Below are 21,060 nucleotides of genomic sequence, written 5' to 3'. Positions count from 1 at the left end.
ATCACTTGAACTAAACTGAGGATTTGTTTAAAAAACAAAAAACCTTACACTTTAGAAGCTAGCCTCTTCTTTGCTTGGGGACTGTGCAAGGGCCAAAATGGGGATCAACCAAAATGTCATTCTTTTTTTAAAAAACGTTTTTTATTAATTATTATTTTAGTTTACAGCACTCAGCTCCACAAGTTTTGGGGTTCCAAAATTTCCCCCTCCTTCTCCTCCACCTCCCCCCTAAAATGGCATGTAGTCTGATATAAGTTCTACGTATACCTTCACATTAAACGTCTTTTCCAACAATAAAATTGTAAAGAAGAATTATAACCAATGAAATGAACCATGAGAAAGATGTAACAAAACCAAAAATAAAATAATGAGAGCAATTAGTTTGCTTCAATCTGCATTCAGACTCCGTAATTCTTTCTCTAGATGTGGATAGCCTTTTCCATCATGAGTCTTTTGGAGCTGTCTTAGAACCTTGCATTGTTGAGAAGAGCCAAGTCTATCAGAGTTAGTCATCACAGGAGCAATGTTTCTGTGGTTGTATACAATGTTCTCCTGGTTCTGCTTCGCTCACTCATCATCAGACCATATAAGACTCTCCAGGTTCTTATGAAGTCCATCTGCTCCTCATTTCTCATAGCACAACAGTATTCCATTATAGTCATATACCACAATTTGTTTAGCCATTCCCCAGTTGATGGGCATCTCCTTGATTTCTAATTCTTTGCCACCACAAAAAGGGCTGCTATAAATATTTTTGTACATATGGGTCCTTTTCCCACTTGTGTGATCTCTTTGGGATACAGCCCTAGAAGTGGTATGGCTGGGTCAAAGGGTATGCACATTTTTATAGCCCTTTGGGCATAGTTCCAAATTGCTCTCCAAAATGGTTGGATCAGTTCGCAACTCCACCAACAATGCAACAGTGTTCCAATTTTCCCACATCTCCAGCATTTATAATTTTCCTGTTTTGACATGTCAGCCACTCTGAAAGAGAGATGTGGTACCTGAGAGTTGTTATGATTTGCATTTCTCTAATCAATAGTGATTTAGAGCATTTTTTCATATGACTATATCTAGCTTCAATTTCTTCCTCTGAAAAGTGCCTGTTCATATCCTTTGACCATTTATCAGCTTGGGTATGATTTGTGTTCCTATACATTTGACTCAGTTCCCTCTATGTTTTAGAGATAAGACCTTTGTCAGAGACTCTAGTTGTAAAACTTCTTTCCCAATTCTGCTTCCCTCCTAATCTTGGTTGCATTGGCTTTGTTTGTACAAAAACTTTTCAATTTGACATAATCAAAATTTCCATTTTGCATTTCTAATGCTCTCTATCTCTTGTTTAGTCATAAATTCTTCCCTTCTCCATAAGTCTGACAGGTAAACTATTCCCTTCTCTCCCAAATTGCTTATAGTATCAGCCTTTATATCTAAGTCATGAACCCACAAAATGCCATTCTTGACCAGAGAGGAAACCATGGCACAGTGGAAAGGGCCTTAAAAGGGTATGGCAGAAGATCTGGGTTTGATTCCTCACACAGTCACTTACAAGCGGCATAGATCTTAGTCCTGTCACTCAACTTTCCTGAACAATGGGATAAAGGATATCTCTGTTGTCCACTTCCCAAAGTGAGCTAGAGAATCAAGTGAGACAGTGGACATCAAAGTGCTCTAGAAACGATAAACTGTCATACAAACAGAATGCCTTACTAGACTCTCAGAGTTGAAAGGGACACCAAAGGTCATCTAGCTCAACCTGTACCTGGGCATCAATCTCCTCCCTCATCCCCCTCATTCCAAAGTCTTTATTTTCACTTCATGCAGTCTGATAACACGTTAGGTCTTTCAGCTGTCATGCAACACTGATAATTCTTGAAATCCAATGAACTACCTAAGTTGTTTTTCACCTGAGCTATTCATATACCTGTATAGTTTTTTTTTAGCTTCTGTGTTGGACTTTAGATATCATAAATATTATATTTTAGAGCATAATATATTATAAATTATATAATCCACATTATAAAAATCTATATCGCATATAATATAACATATGACATATTGCTATAATACATATTATTATACTACAGAATTAGAATGTTTTATGTTGTCTATATACTATAATATGTAACAAGGCAGCCAATGGCTCAGTGGATGAGCACTGGGCCTGGCATCAGGAAGATCTGAGTTCAAATCCAGCCTCGGATACTTCCTAGCAAATCACTTAGCCTCTGATTGTCTGACAAAAATAGATCCACTAGATCCACTGGAGAAGAAAATGGCAAACCACTGTAGTATCTTTGCCAAGAAAATCCCAAGTGGGATCACGAAGGGTTGGTTATGACTGAAACAACTGAACAACAAACAGTAAGTAACACTATCGTAGTTGTTACTGTAGTTCCGTTATTTCAGTCATAACCAACCTTCATGACCCCATTTGGGGTTTTCTTGGCAAAGATACTAGAGTGGTTTACCATTTCCTTCTCCAGCTCATTTGACAGATGAGGAAACTGAGGTAAATAGGGTTAAGTGTCTTGCCCACGGTCACACAGCTAGTGTCTGAAGTCAGATTTGAACTCATGAAGATGAGTAGTCTTGATTCCAAGCCTAGTGTTCTATCCACTGTGCCACTCACCTGGCCCCAACATATCACACACACACACACACACACACACACACAAAATTTTTCCTTGACTAAGCCCATAGTTCTAATCCGTTGAGATATTTTTGGATCTTGACTTTGAAATTCAATATCTAAATACTTCTTCCCCCTCCGTGTCCTCCACATATTTGAAAAGCATGCCATATATGCCTTCATCCAGCTCATTTGCAAAAATATCAAACAGATTAAGGCCAAGGGCAATGCTCTGTGGCATCCCACTAAAGACCTTCTTTAAAATTGACTTATTTCACAACTTAATCCATCCAAATTCCCATCATTGATAGTGCCCCTTTCTGTAAGTCCCAACCTATCCATATCTTGCTCTATACCTATGCGATTCTCATTCATGCCCTTCTATAAATCCAGGTGAAGTCAAGTCAACACAAGCATTTACCAAGTGCCTACTATGTGTCAGGAAATTGCCAAGTGCCAGGAATATAGAGGATTTTCCCAACATGCTGAAGGCCTTCCTTTGACCATTACAGGGCTTAGGCTTTTCCTTGATTATCCCTCATTCTCTTTGCATGAGCAGCCCACCTTCCTTTCCTGTCACACACTTCCTTGATTATTTCTTATTTAATTTCTTTTATGTCATTCTTTGGTTATAGCTTGTCCTTGGTAATATGCTGCAGTCACTTAAACCTGCCATCTTCCTTCCATTGAACTTTGAGTCATCTGCAATTTTGATGTTGTGGTGCTCCACATTCTGTGGCCCTGTAGTAAATCTGGGGAAGTTTTCATAATAGAAAGATGGGCTCTTGTGTCAGTGAGTTGCTTGTGACCATTAAAAATGTTGAGCAGTTTCTCAAACATAATGTAACCTAATCTCCTCTGGTTATTCAATTCCAGACCCACCTTATTATTAATCTGCCACACCTAGTCAAGATAGATGGACAAACTCAATGGGCTGTCCATTCAAATGCATGAAAGATCTAGGCAAGAAGCATCCTAGTGATAGAGAGAGAGAGAGAGAGAGAGAGAGAGAGAGAGAGAGAGAGAGAGAGAGAGAGAGAGAGAAGAAAGGAAGGAAGGAAAGAAAGAAAATCACATCAATGAATCCTCAAAAAAATAAACAGAAGAGAGCAGAAGGAAGTTCAGATGGAGATACAGAGAAGTGGAAGAGTGTTGGAACTACTATGGTAGATTTGAATTATATAAAAAATATAAATAATTGGCAGAAAAACACTGAACTTACATAAAAGTTCACTGTTTTATGTATAAACCTCTTAGAATTTTTCTTTGTTTATTGAAATGCTCATATTTATTTGCATTTACCAAGTTCGTGATAAAAAATAAATTAAAAAATCAAATCTCTTACATCTCTAAATTCAATTCAACAAATATTTATGATCCTGTGAATAATTTTCTTATTCCCTTAATAATTAGGCAGTGTCATAATATAATAGCCCCTTTGTCTTAGCTCCCAAGACTCTTCAGAAGTTTTGCTCTCCACAAAACCAACACTCTTCCCCTTTACGTTGAGATACAGTTGTCTAGATGCAAATATTGATTTCTTGCCTTTATTGTTTGTTTGATTTTCATTGTTCAGGTATTCCACTTCTGCATTTTCCAGCCTTGAGAAGGTGGGCATTAGACATCCCAAACCCCTCCCTTTTATTGGCAACATGACCTTCTTCCGACAGGTAAGGAAGATTGCCTTTCACAGTTTTGCTTGTTTAGTACTTGGCAGGGGGGAGGGCGCCATAATGGATTTGGCTCAGTGTGGGATTTATACATGCCACCCTTGTATCAGAGCCTCTAATGGAACCCTCTAGAGTTTTCACATGTGCTCCTTGAAGCAAGGGTGAAGAGACAATTGCCAAAAAATAAAAACAAATCAGAGAAAACAAAATGGTTCTTGCATACCAATGAATGAAGAGATGAATAATGCAAACATCTGGCAGTTCTATTCCCTATACTCAAATTAGAGAGAAATGTTTTGGGGGGAAAATTATTGCAGCACTTTGTCGATAACACTAAGTAAACTCTGGCTCCTCCTCTCGGCCACGTTGTCCATCCCTTCTCCTTCCCCTACCCTATGTATGCAGATCTTTCCCCAAATTCTTTCAGGGTGAGGTATTCTAGGTACCTATTTTTACTTGCATGTAGGTTTTCTCTGATATATGGCACACCTTCTGTGAGAGGCAGCATGTTATTGTTTAGAGAATATTGGCCTAGAGTCAGGCCTTAGAAAGAGCACTAGATTTAGAATCAGAAGCCTGGGATTTGTCACTTACTAGTCATCTTCAGCAGGTAACTGGTCAGATCCTTGTTTTCCTCATTTTTGAAATGAATAAAAATTTTGAAATGAATAAAATGAAATGAATAAAATGAAATGAATAAAAAATAATAAATGAATAATTTTCAAAAACCAGCCTTCAGATTGATAAGGCATTTTATTTACATTTTCTCACTTAATAATAGTTTGATTGGAATAACAATATCTACATAGTTATGTAGTATGTCATAAGTATGAGCTCTTTGGGTTTGGTGGTTAAGGGGTCCTTTGTGGTCTGATAAGACGGGAAAGAAGGAGAAAGAGAAAAGTGAAAAAGGAGGCGGAAAGGAAGCCAGAGCTACAATGCTATTGTTATTCCAATATGCCAGGATATGCCAGGCACTGTGCTAAGTGCTGGAGATGGAAAAACAGATAAACAAAATTATCATCGAATGAGGTAACAAATATGAAATCTTTGTCAACCTTGAGGTGTCTGATAAGGAGCAGCTACTATCTCCATTTCAGAAATGAGGGAACTGGATCTGACAGTCTGAGGTCACTAGCAGGCGTGAGAGCTGGGACCCAAATTCACATCTACAAGCACCAAGACCCGACCGAGTCCAGGGCTGTCGCCACTTACTTATCTCACAAGGGATTTCCTAAACCCTTGACCAAGGCTGTCAAATGACAAAAAAGTCCTGATCCACATAGTATTGGACTTCAATTCCTCCTCAATTAACTTGTCTTATACTTATTTATGGGGCAGCTAGGTGGCACAATGGATAGAGTGCTGGCCCTGAAGTCAAGAAGACCTGGGTTGGCCTCAGACGTTGACTAGGTGTGTGACTCTGGGCAAGTCACTTAAACCCTTTTTGCCTCAGTTTCCACATCTGTAAAATGAGCTGGAGAAGGAAATGGCGTGTCTTCCAAAACCAAGACCCGACTGAGTCCAGGGCTGCTTCCGCTTATCTCATAAGGGTTTTCCTAAACCTTAAACAAAACCCCCAATGGGTTCATGAAGAGTCTGACACGACCAACTGAATGAACAACAAATACTTATTTACCTATTTGTTTTATCTTTCTCCTGTCCTTCTTACAACTACTATTCTTAGCCCCCTCCTCCCTCAAAGTAGAATGTGAGCTCCTAGAGGACAGGGATTATGTCATTATAATCCCAGAGTTAGCAAATTACTTGTATATTAAACTGAACTAATTTTAATTATTCTGATTGTTTTCTTGCGTTATTTTTACTCATGTAAGGTACCCACACCCCTTTTTTTTCTTCAAAAAGTCTTTTGGGACACACTGTTTAAACAGTTTGTTTTCTGAAAGAGGAGGTTCTATATCCAGTCCTCTGGACAGTCTGCGTGTCTCCACAACACTTTATATGGAAAGTTTCTTCACAAGCCGAGTTTATTCTCTTTTTCTGACACAGACTACCAGGACATCTAGTTAGAGAATTATCCCCTTCCAGCAGCTGACTATTCACATAGGGAAGGGGCAGTACCTTAAACTAAGCAAAGTAACACTATAAATAAGATTTTGGGAAAGTTAGATAAATGATTATACTGTTTTGGGGTTTTTTTTGAGGCAATTGGGGTTAAGTGATTTGCCCAAGGTCACACAGCTAGTGAGCATCAAGTATCTGAGATTTGAACTCAGGTCCTCCTGACACCAGGGCTGGTGCTCTATTTACTGTACTACCTAGCTGCCCTGATTATACTGTTTTTAAGCAAGTATTTTAGCAGACCACAGAACATGCTCATTACAGGTAATAGAATGTAAGCTCCTTGAGGGAAGGGACTAGCATACAGTAGATGCTTAATAAATGCTTGTTGCTTGATTCAAATACTTATCTTATTCAGGAAAGTCAATGCAACAGGAGCCCTACTTGGCAACACTATTAAGTTCTTCTTACTCATTTGAAAACAGTAGAATTTCACTTCTTCAAAAGTATAATAAACTTTTCATTATTTCAGGCTGGCTTCCTTCTTCACCCCTCTCCCTTCCCCCCTCCCCAGGGCTGCCCCCCCCAATAACTTTGAATTATTGCTATTTTACTCTCTTTTGTTATTATAATCATAATGACATATTTGGGGGGCTTTGTGCTTTTTGTAGGGTTTTTGGGAAAGTCATATGGAGCTGATAAAGACATATGGACCACTGTGTGGGTAAGAACAGAAACATCATCCTTTTAGTGTTTCATCTTGCATAGTTAATAGCCTAGAAATAGGGAAGGAATTCCAGGAAATCAGTACTTTGGATTTTTAAATACCTACAGAATATTCACAAAGTGTTTGAGCTGTAAAAGTCACTCAGAGAGGAAATGGACCATCAAAATCACCATCATAGCCCCCTCCCTTCTTTAGCTAGAGGCCAGCTCTTAATCTTGAGAAACATGGAGAGGGTCAGACCCATATTTTATCTTCTATATCTAAAAGTGTAACAAAGAACAGATGCTATTACTAACTCCATTTTATGATGGGAAAATTGAGGCTGAAGGGATCAAAGTGTCTCATAGCTAACTATGGGAACCAAGGACAGGTATATCAAAATACCGCTAATGAGAGCACTAGCCCTGGAGTCAGGAGGACCCGAGTTCAAATCCAGCCTCAGATACTTGACTTACTAGCTGTGCGACCTTGGGCAAGTCACTTAACCCCAACTGTCCTGATTTTCCCCCTCAAAAAACAAAAACTCCCACAATACCACTAATGGTAGAGTCAACTGACAAAGAAAATTAAATGTATTAGAAATGGCTTCAGGAAACACATCCTAAACAATGGAAGATGGGTCAAGGTGAGAAGAGAATGAACTTTCAGGAGGTCAGAGTCTGAAGATCTGGAGGGCATCTATGAGAGGAAGCAGGCCAGAAACCCAAAGGGAGATGCATGGGAGGCCAGTTACAGAAGTTGGGGTTAGCGAGCGGGGCACACAGGAAGCACATTCCAAGTTCATAGATAGTAGATATAGGAAGATGTAGCCTGTGAACACGAATATGTCAATATATCCATTCATTGATCTGGAACGTGAATAAATGCCTGAGGCATTTAACAAATATTCTCTTGAATTGAATCAAACTGTCTATCCTGGCTTCCCCAAAGAGAGGATGCATAATTCCTTGTTTAAAAACACTGAGGAGGCCTTATGGAATTCCAGGTGTGGAAGTGTTTGGAAATCTGACAGGCAAAAAAATATTTGGCATCCTGGTAGTTTTTTCTTGCTCTAAGCTTATAAATGCATTTTCCGGTTTTCTTTTTCGTGTCTTCTTTTCTTGCTTTCTCCTCTTCTTTCCTATCCAGGCAGATCCCATGTGACCTCCTGGTCACCAGATTAGGAGACCACTTCTCAGTCTTCATTCTCCTTGACCCATCCCATATGCACCAGCTGACAAGTGACCATTCTAATTCTTCCCAAAACATCCCATTCTTACCTATTTATCAAAGTAGATGCAACAGGGCTTCTTCCTGGAAACACATTTTACTTATCTAGTTGTGCATAGCTAGTTGGCATCCATGACAGCACACTTTCCAGTTTCATATTGTTCCTTCTTCTCTAACATTTCCTCTACCCTCTTCATTCTCCCATCCACACTCTAAACATTGGAATTCCCTAAAATTATAAGCCCTTGGCCCCCTTCTACTTTGATAGCTTCAACTGGTGGTTAATCCCAAATCAATATTTCTAGCCTAGGCCCTTGTTTGAGACTGTACTCTCATTGCCTGCTGCATAACTATTTCTGCCTGGATGGCCCATTGGTACTTCAAACTCAACATGGAGAAAAGCAAACTTATCACCTCCCCAAAACCAGTTCATCTTCTTGATTTTCCTGTTATTGTTAATGACACCATCATTCTTTTGGTCACTCATGGTCAAACCTAGTGTTGGATTCTGAGATGACTTCTTGTGTGATCACCTTCCCCCTTTCTATTGTACCCGATATTCAATTATCACCAAATCCTTAATAACTCTTGCATCCATACCTATCTACTGTCCACAGAGCCACCACCCAAGGTCAAACCTTTATTATGTTGTATCTGGACTACTGCAGTAACTATCTAACTAGTATCTTTGCCTCAATCTAGGCTCCTACGATGACAGGTGACTTCATTGACTTGGACCCAAGCTCAGGAAGGGTCTCTTGTTCTGTTTTCTGATCCAGGCTGATTTGAATTTTGTCTTTGGTTGCCCTTTATGACTTAATGATATTTGGACTTCACTGCTGTTTCATCTATTCTCCTGCCACCTCCACATCAGAGTCCCTGTCTTGAAGACAAAGGGAATTCCGATAAGCAATACCCATTCCCGGCCATTAAAAAAAAACGATGGCCCCTTACCGCCTAAAGGATAAAGTCTGAACTTCTTAGTCCGGTACTCAAGGCCCATCACAACCTGACTTGACCATTTCTAGCCTAGACACTACTCCCCATTCAAACCCTATAATCCAGCCAACATAGACTACTTACTATTCCTTGTTCATGCCTTGTCCTGTTCTAAATCCATGACTTCTCTCAGGCCATGTCCCTTTTCTAGCATGAACTTTGCCTCCCTCTGACCCTTATTTTAAAAGATTCTCATCTTTCAAGGCTCAGCTCAAATACCACCTCTTCCATGGAGCCCTCCCTAATTATCCCCGCCCCATCCAAAAGTGGTCTTGCCTATCTCTGAATATTTTATATTGCTTATATGGCCTTTTCATATTTGGTATTAGAGTTATTTGCCAGTTAGTAAACATTTATTAAGTACCTATCATGTGTCAGATCCTGTGCTAAGCACTAGGGTACATGACTTTACCTCCTTCCTAGACTGAAAACTCTATGAGGACAGGGATAATGGCCTTATATATTTTTCGTATAGGATCATAGGAAATATAGAGCTGGAAAGGACCTTAGAGGCAAGTGTCAGAAGTAAGCTTTGAACCCAGGTCTTCCTGATTTCAGCACTCTAACTATTCCAATATGCTTCCTCTTTCCCACATGACATTCACACATAAGGTGCTTGAAAATTCTTATTTAATCTAAATTTAAATCACCTTCATGTCATACAGACCACCCAAGAGGGATAAGATCAGCAAAAACTTTCTGCCTCATTGTGTCACACACAGTAGTTTCGGCATGTATCAACGTCACAGAGATCCAGCGGGCCATCTGTGTGCTGGAAATCATTGTTTTAAAAAGGGGTTGGCATAGAACCATTTGTCTTGTTCATGGTGGGATAAGACTGACTGTAAAAAACATTTGGTTACAAAGATAGGTTAAAATGCAAATCCACTTCAACCCAAATGGCTTAATTGGCAGCTGTGAATAGACAGTTTTAATTTTGCTTTGTTTTTTTCGCTTTCTTTCCTTTTTCTTGATATCCTTCCAGTCCTTTTCTTTATCATTGGGTTTCTGTTTCCCCAGAAAAAACAATGCTTTCCATCCTTGCCCTGAGAGAGGTCATTCAAGAAAATAGTTTTACTTTGGAGACCCCTCCATGTCCAAGCTGGGGCAGCTGGGTGGCTTAGTGGATAGAGCGCCAGGCCTGAAGTCAGGAAGACTCATTTTCCTGAGTTCAAGTCTGGCATCAGATACTTACAAGCTATGTGACCCTGGGCAAGTCACTTAACCTTGTTTGCCTCAGTTTCCTCATCTTTAAAATGAGCTAGAGAGGGAAACGGCAAACCATTCCTGTATCTTTACCAAGAAAACCCCAAATAGGGTCATGAGGAGTCAGACATGACTGAAAAACGTCTGAACAACCATGCCCAACTTGTACTGCTATTTTCCCTGAAGCACAGTATTAACTGTGAATTTGACTGTGTCTTCCTGGGAAAGAGAAAAGTTCTCCCAGAGCCTGGCTTCTGGGAATCACTTCCCTCAAGTGGCTTATGCATGGATTCTCAGAACAGTGCGGAGCCCTTTCGATTTCTTATTTTTTTAATGTCACTTGAATAATCCGAATGGCACCTCAGTAACTGATGTTGTGTGTGAAAGTGTTGGTTTCCTTGACAACAAGATGTCAAGTCAACTTTTCGGTTTTAATTAAGTCAATATGTTTTATCCCTTTCATCGAGAGAAACAAAAAACAAAAACAACCCAAACTCAATTCACTTTAAACCAACCAGAGCATCATTTCAGGTTCCGCACATCCAAATAACAGTGTCACCCTCTACCCACCCACCTACTCACATGCCCAGCCCCTCTTCCTCTTCTTCCAAAAGCCAGGCATATAATTTACAGAATCATCTGATGACCAGTTCAGACCTAGAAGGGACCACAGAGGCCATTTATTCCAACTCCCCCCTTTTTTCCAGATGTGGAAACTGAGGCTCTGGAAGGCTAAGTAACTTGTTTACGATCCCACAAGTAAAGAATGAAGTCAGGATTTGAACCCAAGTCCTCTGTTTCCAGAATCAGTGCTTCTTCTCCCTACAAAGAGAAGTCCCAAGGCCAACAAAGATTTGGAAATATTGATTCTTTTTCTTTGTCCTGTGGTCCAAACTACTGTTAGATTTGGTAGCTCTGCCCTATTTTATGAAAGTCAAAGGGATTATACCAGTGTTCAATTCAGGGAAGGGACTTTATTAGAAATAAGACACGCTTTTTTTTCTAGCAAAAAAAATTTCCCCATCTTTGCTTCTCACTCCTTCTTAGTCCACATTTTAAACAGACTTCCTTCTATTCTACAATAAAAATCTATTCTGTCTCTTAGGCCACATATATTCTAGAGTCTTTTAGATTGTGGACCATATAAGCCTTTTTTTTGTTCAGTCATGTCCACTCTTTGTGATCCCGTCTAGGGTTTTCTTGGCAAAGGTACTAGAGTGTTTTTGCCTGCTCATTTTACGAAGGAGAAAACTGAGGCAAACCGTGCTAAGTGACTTGCCCAGGGTCACACAGCTAGTAAGTATCTGAGGCTGGATTTGAACTCAGGTCTTCCTGATTCTAAGTCCAGAGCTCTACCCACTACACCACCTAGCTGCCCCTAATTTTGGTTATCTTAGCTGAAATAAATGGATTGTTGGGAGCCTGACTGTTACTACGATGACAGCTGCCTAATTAGCGCTCTGTAAGCCTGGCCTACGTCTGATGACGTGGTGCCCCATTAAATATGGTGTTACATCTTAATGTTAGAGCAGGGATGGACTTAAAGGTGAATCATATAACCCCTCTCCTTCATTTGCACACCAGGGAATGTGAGCCCGTGGTGGTCACCCAGTGAGTTGAGGGGCATAGACAGGACTTAAATCAGGTCTCCTGACATTCAATCATAGCATAGTACGCTACGGTAATGGTGATGATAGCTAACATTTATATAACACCTACTCTGTGCCAGGCACTGTGCGAAAGCTCTCTATTATTATTATTTCATCTGATAGTCACACAGCTAATAAATGACTAAGGCTAGATTTGAATTTGGGTCTTCCCGACTCCAAGCTCAGTCCTCTATCCATCATGCCACCTAGCACTGAGGCACAAAATATCCCAGAGATCACATTCTCACCTCTACGTACCTCGCATAGACTCAAATTTAAAGTGGTTGCTATAAAACATCCCTCTCCCCAAATCAAGACTGGGGGCTCTTTCTGGCCCTGGGAGTCCTTTTCCCTCTTCACAGAGTCCCCACTAGGTTCACTTCTGGGTGAGGCACAGCTGACCGACAACACCCCCTGTTGCTTGCATCACACAGTGTTTTGGCTGCTGGGCTGGGTCAAGCCTGTCTCCCCGGGCCTTGCCTTGCTACTCCCCGGACTTGACTAATGCTACTACTAGCAGAACCTGTACCAGCAGCAGTTGCCAGACCTCTCATAGTTCTTTGGCCTTTGTGGAAATCACAAGTTCATAGTTTGGTCTAGTCCTTCTTTTATATTCGTGCATCTCAGATCAAGAAAGAAGAAAAACAATGGAAGTAGAAGAAAGAGGTGTCATGCATTCATGGAAACATGGCACCCAAGTGGGGGGGTTTGCCCCCTGTGTGGGCATAGCAGTTTTTGCCATGCTTTGTACCCCCACTTATTTCCAGCTCTGTGACCACTCTAAAGGCTTTTTGTCACCAAACAAGCTGCTAAGACATATGATAGGAGGTGTCATTACACGCACATAGGGAGCCCTCCATCGGGCATTTCCAGGAGCAGGCTCACCAAGCCTCCATGTGGACTGGCAGGCAGAGCTTGTGGTGAAGGCTCTAAGGACATGGCCCTCCCTCCTTGGCCCATCCCTCCATTAAAGGAATTTAAAGTAATTTCAAGAAGGAAAAAGTTCTCCCAATTGATCGAACAAAGAAAGATCTCATGTAGGAAATGGCACCTGAGCTGGGCTTTGAAGGCAGCTCAGGATGTTACAAGTTGGAGGGAAAGGAGGGATTCTCTCCAAACTCCCTGGTTCTATTATGCTGAATTCATTGGAATTTAATACCCATTGCTATCCTAGCAGCCCCTGATATGCTTCATGGCCCATGAAAAGAATAATTTCCTGTTTCCCAAGGGAAATGGTAAAGACATTGCTGAAGGGGTGACCTTTTGGTAAAGTTTTACTTAGGCATCTCAAATTAAAATTTATATCCCTGGCTGCCATGCTGTCAACAGAGGTTGATTACACCCAACATCAAAACCACCAATAATAACCAACCCTTTGCTACATTCCTAATATGAAGTATTTTGTTAAGTTTAGTTCAGAGACTAAATACAATGTTCACCTTCTACAAAATCTAATTTAAGGCAACATAAGTGTGTTTTTCAGTCCATGTCTGAGTTCTAGACTCCCCTGGCACTCACTAGGACATTTCCCACTTCAATAATCAAGCCACAAATAGACATTTTAAAAGCCATTCATGCCAAGTCCCACATAAGTGGATTTGATGGAAGGCTCTTTAATCCTGGCTGCCCATGGCCCAAGGACCATTGCTGCTGTTTCAAGAGGAGGCAGAATTGGTTCAGCTCCATTGAAATAACGTCCTGTATCATTCCCTATGACCTGCCCAAAATGCACATGAATACCCTGACCTTAGTTTTAAACTCTGAACCTGACTCTGACTCTTCCTGATTCTGACTTTGGCCCTCACTTCCCACACCCCAGTGCCATTTCCTGGCCTGTTCTGAGACTTCCTGACCAATAGTCATCAGTGTTTCACAGATAACACAGCCTGTTTCCTCTTTATTTGTCAAATTCCTTCCCAGCACTGTCTCCTACAGTTTGTTGTCCTTGTCCCTGTGACATCATGGTGCCTGTGGTGGACTAGGCCTCTCTCAAGGGCAGGGGAGTGAACTCAGCTGATATAATCAATCAGATATGCAGCTGTGGCTGAATCTGGAACATAGTTTCATCATCACTCACTCCCCATTTTTGGTGTGATATATGTCTGTGTTCTAAAATAACACAGTAAGGCAAGTATGGACCACATAGACAAGCCAAAGAACACACACATGCACCATTGATGCCGTTGGCCCCCTTCACCAGCAGACTGGTAAACCAATTAACCAAGAGACCGCTCCCACAAATACTACCCCCATATGCTCTGCTCACTACCATGTGTCAGCTGATTTGAGAGGATGCCAGTGTTACTTCCAGCAATTGGGTCCAAACCAGTGATTTCATCCACATAGAGTGGTCAATCCACTTTGGAGTAAGGGAGTATTTAAGAGGGTCATTTAGGGAAGTTGGAGACCAGTCTAGGTTTCTAAGAGTTGGAAACTTGGAATTACCCCATATCACGGTTTTGCCCCAAAAAGGGGTGTGACCAGCCAAAGGGTCAGAAACAGAGTAGGTCAAAGGTTTCATGCTGATTAATAGGGTTGGTCCATGAGTGGCTGCCAAAAAACCCCACCAACAACAATAATAAAAAAGACTCCTCCACTGACCAAAAAAAATTAATTTAACAAAAGCTTCGTGATGTTCCTTCCCCTTTCTCCACCCAGACCTTGACTTAACACAGGAAAGTTACCTTCTCAGGAGTTACCCATCATCTAGTAAAAGAGATCACTGGAATTTAGATCTCTTACATTTCCCCCTTAGAAGCTGAAGCCCTACCTTGAGGCCGAGAATAGGAGACTGCTCTAAATGAAACAATCAGGGTGTGACTGTGACAGGGTACATGTACCACTACATGGATACACACACTTGCCAACACACACACATCTCTATGCTCAAATAGTCCATATAGTGTGTGGATGCTAACATTTATGGACAGCCAAGTTATGATTTGAATGCTGCCTGGTCCCCTACCTCCCCCACTAGCTGCCATCTAACTAATAATTTAGTAACCTGACATTTTTGCATCAGCAACTTTGCCTTATAAGCTGTTCTTCATGTTTATGATTCTTGCTGTGAAAAAAAATTACTTCCCTAACATCTGTTCTGAATTTGTTTTTTCTTTAATTTTATTTATCTACTCACTGTTGAATTCAATTTGAGCCAAGAACAATAACTTGAATTGGAATCTTCAGTGTCATTCAGGTTTTTATACGCTCCAATAAATCTCTTAATTACTTTTTTTATTGTTATGAGACACACATACATACATACACATATACATATATATTCATACACATGGATTGGTTTATAGCATACCTCTACCTGTCTCTCTGGAGTGGGCAATGGAATGATGGAAAGAAAATGGGTTTTATTAACTAAATAAATTAAAAGCTAGATATATTTAATGGCATTTGGGGGCTGTCTTCATTGGTTTTTCCCATAAACCCTAGAGTTTTCCTCTTGCTAGTCAACTCCTCTGTCTAATCAAGGTACCACTTGTAGACAGTCTCACTGTTGAGAAGGATGTTTGGATACCTCATAGCCTCATGGACTGATCGCTATAAAGGACCTTAGAGGTCATTAGTCTGATCCCTTCATTTTGATCTTGAGAAGATTTTAGGCCTAGAGAAATTAAATGACTCCCTTAAGGTCACGCAGGTAATAAATGACAGAGCTAGGATTTGAACCCAGAGCCTCTGACCCTAAATCCCAGATTCATTCTACCATACCAAAGACAATATTTCTGACCCTAATCTCGTCAATAGAATGTACCCTAGAATTTTGATTCTAGATAGGGAAAACATATACATATATATATATATATATATATGTAATCATATTTATAGACTCTTAGATAACAAATGCATAAAATCATGGCATTTTTAGAACTAGAAGGCAAATGTCATTGAGAGAGGCAACCTGGTACAGTGGAATGAATGCTGGGCCTGGAGTAACAAGACCCAGATTTGAATCCCTGTTCTGCAGCTTATGAATTCTGTGACCTTGAACAAGTCATATAGACTTTCCAGGGCTTAGTTTATTCTTCTCTCACGTGAAAGGTTTAGTCTAGCTAACTAAAGATGAGAGGCCCAAAAAGTTGAATTAGGCTCATAGCTCCAGAAGGAAACTTAGAGATCATCTAGTCCAGTTCTCTTGTTTTAAAGATGGGGAAACTGACATACAGAGGAACCATGTGACTTGCTAGTCAGTGGAAGAACCGGGCTTTGGAACCCAGGTCCTCTGGCCCCCAGTCCAACACTCCTTCTGCCACAGCACCTTGATGGAGCAAGCCTGGAAAACCCAAATGGAAATTATGCTTGAGAAACCCTGTTTGGGTACAGCCAACCCCAGTGGTCTCCCCCATGTAGAGGTTGGGGCCATAGGGAGACCCTATTAGAAATAAAAAGTGCTATTTGAGGTGGATCTGGATTTTAAAATGGATTTTTAGAGCTTTGCTTACATCTCAGAGGAAACTTCCTAGCTTGCCAGTCTCTCTGGATCACACAGGAAAACCATTGTAGACCATGCCCTCACCTGGGCTGTCATGGGCTTGCCTTTACTACTTACTGGCTGAGTTTACATTCAGATCTAAAGTCCACTACCCATCATGTCCTCCTTAGGCAGTATGTCAGGCAAACAAACAACGAGAGGCCTAAAAGGTCAAATTAGCTTCATAGATCTGGAAGAGAACTTAAGAAGTCCTCTAGTCTAGTCTGTTCAATATACAGATAAGGAATTGAGGTCCAGAGAGTGTGGGAGGCTTGCCAAAGGTCACATAGCCATGGTTTAAACCAGGCTCCCTAATTCCAAATCCAGTGCTATTCTCACTGCACTGTAATGATTTTCTCTGTGACTCAGTTTCCTTATCTGTAAAATGAGGGAGTTGGCCTAGAGAATACCTAAGGTCCTTGCCAGCTCTAAATTTAAGACCCTATAGGATCCATGCAGAGAAGTGGACAGAGACATTTTACTTTATCTGCTACTCAGGAAAGTGTGTGTGTGTGTGTGTGTGTGTGTTTGAGAGTGAGTGAGTGTGAGAGAGAGAGAGAGAGAGAGAGAGAGAGAGAGAGAGAGAGAGTTATCCTGGTTGATGTACTCAAGATGAGTGGAATAAATGGAATATGTGCTTGGTGACTGTTCGGTACCAGCCCCTTTCCCTTTTCTTTTCTCCTCTACCCCTAAAGGTGGTCTTGACTCCCAGCCTGAGACCCATTGATCTAAATCTATCATTATTTGACTCTTTTCTCCCAGGTACTATCTTGGCCGTCGGATGTACATTGTGGTGTATGAGCCACAAATGATCAAAGAGATTTTGGTGAAGAACTTCAGCAACTTCACCAACAGAATGGTACGTGGTTTGCATTCTACACATGGTATGGTCTGGAGAAGCATTAAAAAAAAAACAATTCAAGTCTGAGCTAAATAAATCAAATTATCTTTCCTGCCTAATTTGGTTCTGATTCAATTCAATTAAAATATGAGCTCTTGAATGAGCTCAGATATGATAAGGACAGCTACAAAAACACAAAGACAGAAAAGTCATGCAGACCTGTAAGAATTGTGTTTAAGAAAGCTAACACCCAGGATGAACCGAAATGAGTTGGAAATGTTTAAATGATCAAAAAATGCTGGTGATGACTCAAACAGCATTTTTTAAAAGCTACAGAATGATAGATTCAGAGCTGGAAGGGGAATCAAGGCCCCTGAAGTCCAGAAAGGTTAAGCAATTTGCCCAAGGTCATACATGACCCATACAACTTAATTCCCTCGTCTCCAAATCCAACACTCTATTTATTACATCAGCCCTGTTTTGGAACAAGAAGAATGAGGACTTATAGGCTGAGACCTCGGGAAATATAGTATAATACAACCTTTACTATTTATATCACAGGGTTGTTGTGTGCCTCAAATGAGGTAATATATGCAAAATGCTTTTCAAAGTGCTTTACACAAACATCCCCTACCATCACTACCATCACCAGCATCGGCATCCTCGTCATTATGTAGAGAAGAATGTGGTTATCGTTAGTACAAACATGGATTCACGAAGAACAAAATCGTGCCCAACTTTTATGATGAGTGAGTGACAAGGGAAATATCATAGATATAGTAGTGTATCTAAATTTCAGCAAAATACTTGATAAAAATTCCCATGACCTCTTTGTACGCAAGAGAGTAAAACATGGAAAAGATAATAAAGCCGTTAAATGCGTCTCTCGCTACTTGAACATTCATTTCCAAGCAGTGTTGACTTGTCAATGTGGTATCAGTGAGGTCTTTCACGGTGCCATCAAGCTCTCTTTGGCCCTCTCCTGCTCAACATTTTCATCAATGACTTGGATGAAGATACAGAAAGCATGCTTATTACATTTGCAGATGACCCAAGGCTGGGAGGCAGAGCTAATGTGATAGATAACAGAATCAAGATTCAAAATGATCTCAACTGTCTGAAATGCTGGGCTGGAACCAGACACATGAAATTTGACTGTGAAAAATGTACCCTCTTACATTCAGCTTAACAAACCAACCACACAACTACCAGATAGGAAAACTAATAGCAGTTTGAAAAAAATATGGGGGTTTCATTTGACCATAAACTTAATTTGAGCTAAGAGTCTGTTAGATATTTTATATTGACTTCTCTGTGTACATATTGTATCACTACAGTACAGTAGAATGCATGTAAGGCCCTTGAGGTCAGGAGCTGTTATGTTTTTGTCTTTGTATCTCCCTTGCTTAAAATAATGCCTCACATAGAGATAATTAATCGATGTGTGTTGAACTGAATTGAGTTGAACCAAGTCCCAAGAGGAAGGTGAGAAAATTTCTAGCTTTGTAAGAAACAAAGGCTCTTTTCCTGGGGTCCATCAATCTGTGAATAAATTTCAAGGGGTCCATGATCTTGAATGGGAAAAAAATTCATCTTTATTTTCATGAACATTCAGCTTCAATTTAGCATTTCCTTAAATTACGATTTTGTAAAAAGTATTCTCGGAAGGGGTCCATCTATGACACAAAAAGAGTTAAGAACCCCTGGTGTAAACAGCAGAGAGAGAATTCCTCAGATAGCAGTCATTAAAGGTACCATGACCAGATAGCATTCAAACCACAGTAGGTTGACCTAAGTGTTTCAGGGAAGTCTAGATAGTAAACCATTATTGTGGCAACTACAGCTGCCTACTCAGCGGGACCAGCCCCTCGCAGCTACTCACAACTGATCAGGTCGATCAGGGAAGACAAGACAAAGATAAAGAGTAGTCAGAGACCATGAAAACAGTCAAATGGTTTCCTGGTGATCCACTCAAGATTAGGCAACCTAAGCAACACTGAGCAAGATGGTGGTGAGGCAGATTTCAAATAGGCTTTAGACAGCTATTCTGTTTGTCTCCTGTCCAGAAACTAAGCTCAGGAGTCAAGGAAGCTTGAAGACTTGGACCATTCTCAATTTTAAACATTGTGAACACCAAGAGATCTACCCTGGGGTGGGTCTTATTTGGAACTATGAATGTAATGAAGCTTTGATTTTTTTTTTAAGTAGGAACACTTAATACCCAAGGAAACATAAGCTACTGGGCAGTATTAATGTTATATTCGGAAGAGACCTTAGAGATAGTCTAGCTTAGTGGTTCCAAACTCAAATAGAAGTTGTTATTGTTGAGTCACGTCCGACTCTTTGTGTCCCCATTTGGGGTTTTCTTGGCAAAGACACTGGAGAGGTTTGCTATTTCCTTCTCCAACTCATTTTACAGATGAGGAAACTGAGGCAAACAGGGTTAAGTGACTTGCCCAGGGTCATACAACTAGTAAGTGTGTAAGGTCAGATTTGAACTCAGGTGTTCCTGACTCCAGGCCCAGTGCTCTATCCACTACACCACCTAGCTGCCCCACAACTACCATTCTTATAATGCTTTAAGGTTTACAAAGTGCTTTGCATATGCTCTCTCACTCAGCCCTGACCATAACCCTATATGTCATCAAGATGCTTTTATTATCCCCGTTTTACAGCTAAGGAAACTGAAGCTGAGAGAAGGTAAGGGAATTGCTCAGGGTCACACAGCTGGCATGTTTGAGACAAGATTTGAACTCAGGTCTTCCAAGTTCAGGACTCACTGAGCTGCCTAAAAATACACTGTCCCAGTCCACAATGTTTATGATTCAGAATGTTCCAAGTCTTCAAGCTAATTTCCTGTCTGTGATAAAAGTTTCTTCAAACCCATAGTAACTTGTTTAAAAAATAGCCATCAATGTGGAATTTTTTTAATGTTTCAAAAAAATTAAAGTAAATTTTGTCTCTTGGTCATTTGCTTATTTACTGACTCAGAGAACTCCTGCACTTAAGTAAGCCATGATTTTCCCTTACATAAACCATGCTGCCATTTCCCTGATAGGTAATGTTTGTTTAACTGTTCGGTGATCCTACACATTTTTATAGATGCATTCATTCAGCATGCATTTACTGAGGGCCTACTTTGTTCAAAGAGTCGACATCTCTTGTTATGATTAAAAAAATCCAAGTGTATTAGTCAGATAAATCTTTTGGTTTTTTTTTAATCTCACCTGTGATTTCATCAGTATGGGGAACTCCTACCGATGCAGATTGGTACCATCTCTACAATTTATAGTCTTAGAGAGCTGCCTGGGGCACTGAGAGGTTAATTGACTTTGCCTGGGGTCACACAGCCAGTTGTCAGAGACAGGACTTCAACTCGGATGTTCCTAAATCCAAGGCCAGCTCTTTATCCACTCCACCTGGTTGCCTCTTCTGATAAATCATGCTGTAAAATAATTAAAACCACTTTTTATTTGTTGGCAGTCCCAAGTGTCTCCCTCTGCATGGTCCTATTATCTACATGGTTCATTAGAGTAGTAACTAAACTTATGGATGTGACTGAGAGACCGTAGGATCACCTCTTCAACATGGTTCTTGAGCATCAAACTTTTCCTCAAGCAAC

The 21,060-nt window shown here is 40.5% G+C and overlaps 1 protein-coding gene across 1 annotated transcript in view; it reads left to right on the top strand.

Moving 5' to 3' along the window:
- Positions 1–21,060, top strand: part of TBXAS1 (thromboxane A synthase 1) — a 226,723-nt gene that overhangs the window by 54,157 nt on the left and 151,506 nt on the right. The window contains exons 2-4 of the mRNA XM_036760055.1: positions 4,209–4,302; positions 6,996–7,048; positions 17,360–17,456. Coding sequence (XP_036615950.1) covers positions 4,209–4,302; positions 6,996–7,048; positions 17,360–17,456 — 244 coding nt within the window. The remainder of the gene's footprint in view (positions 1–4,208; positions 4,303–6,995; positions 7,049–17,359; positions 17,457–21,060) is intronic.

Source organism: Trichosurus vulpecula, chromosome 5 (genome assembly GCF_011100635.1).
Source record: "Trichosurus vulpecula isolate mTriVul1 chromosome 5, mTriVul1.pri, whole genome shotgun sequence".
NCBI lineage: Eukaryota > Metazoa > Chordata > Mammalia > Diprotodontia > Phalangeridae > Trichosurus > Trichosurus vulpecula.
This window is presented reverse-complemented; position numbering and strand designations above follow the sequence as displayed.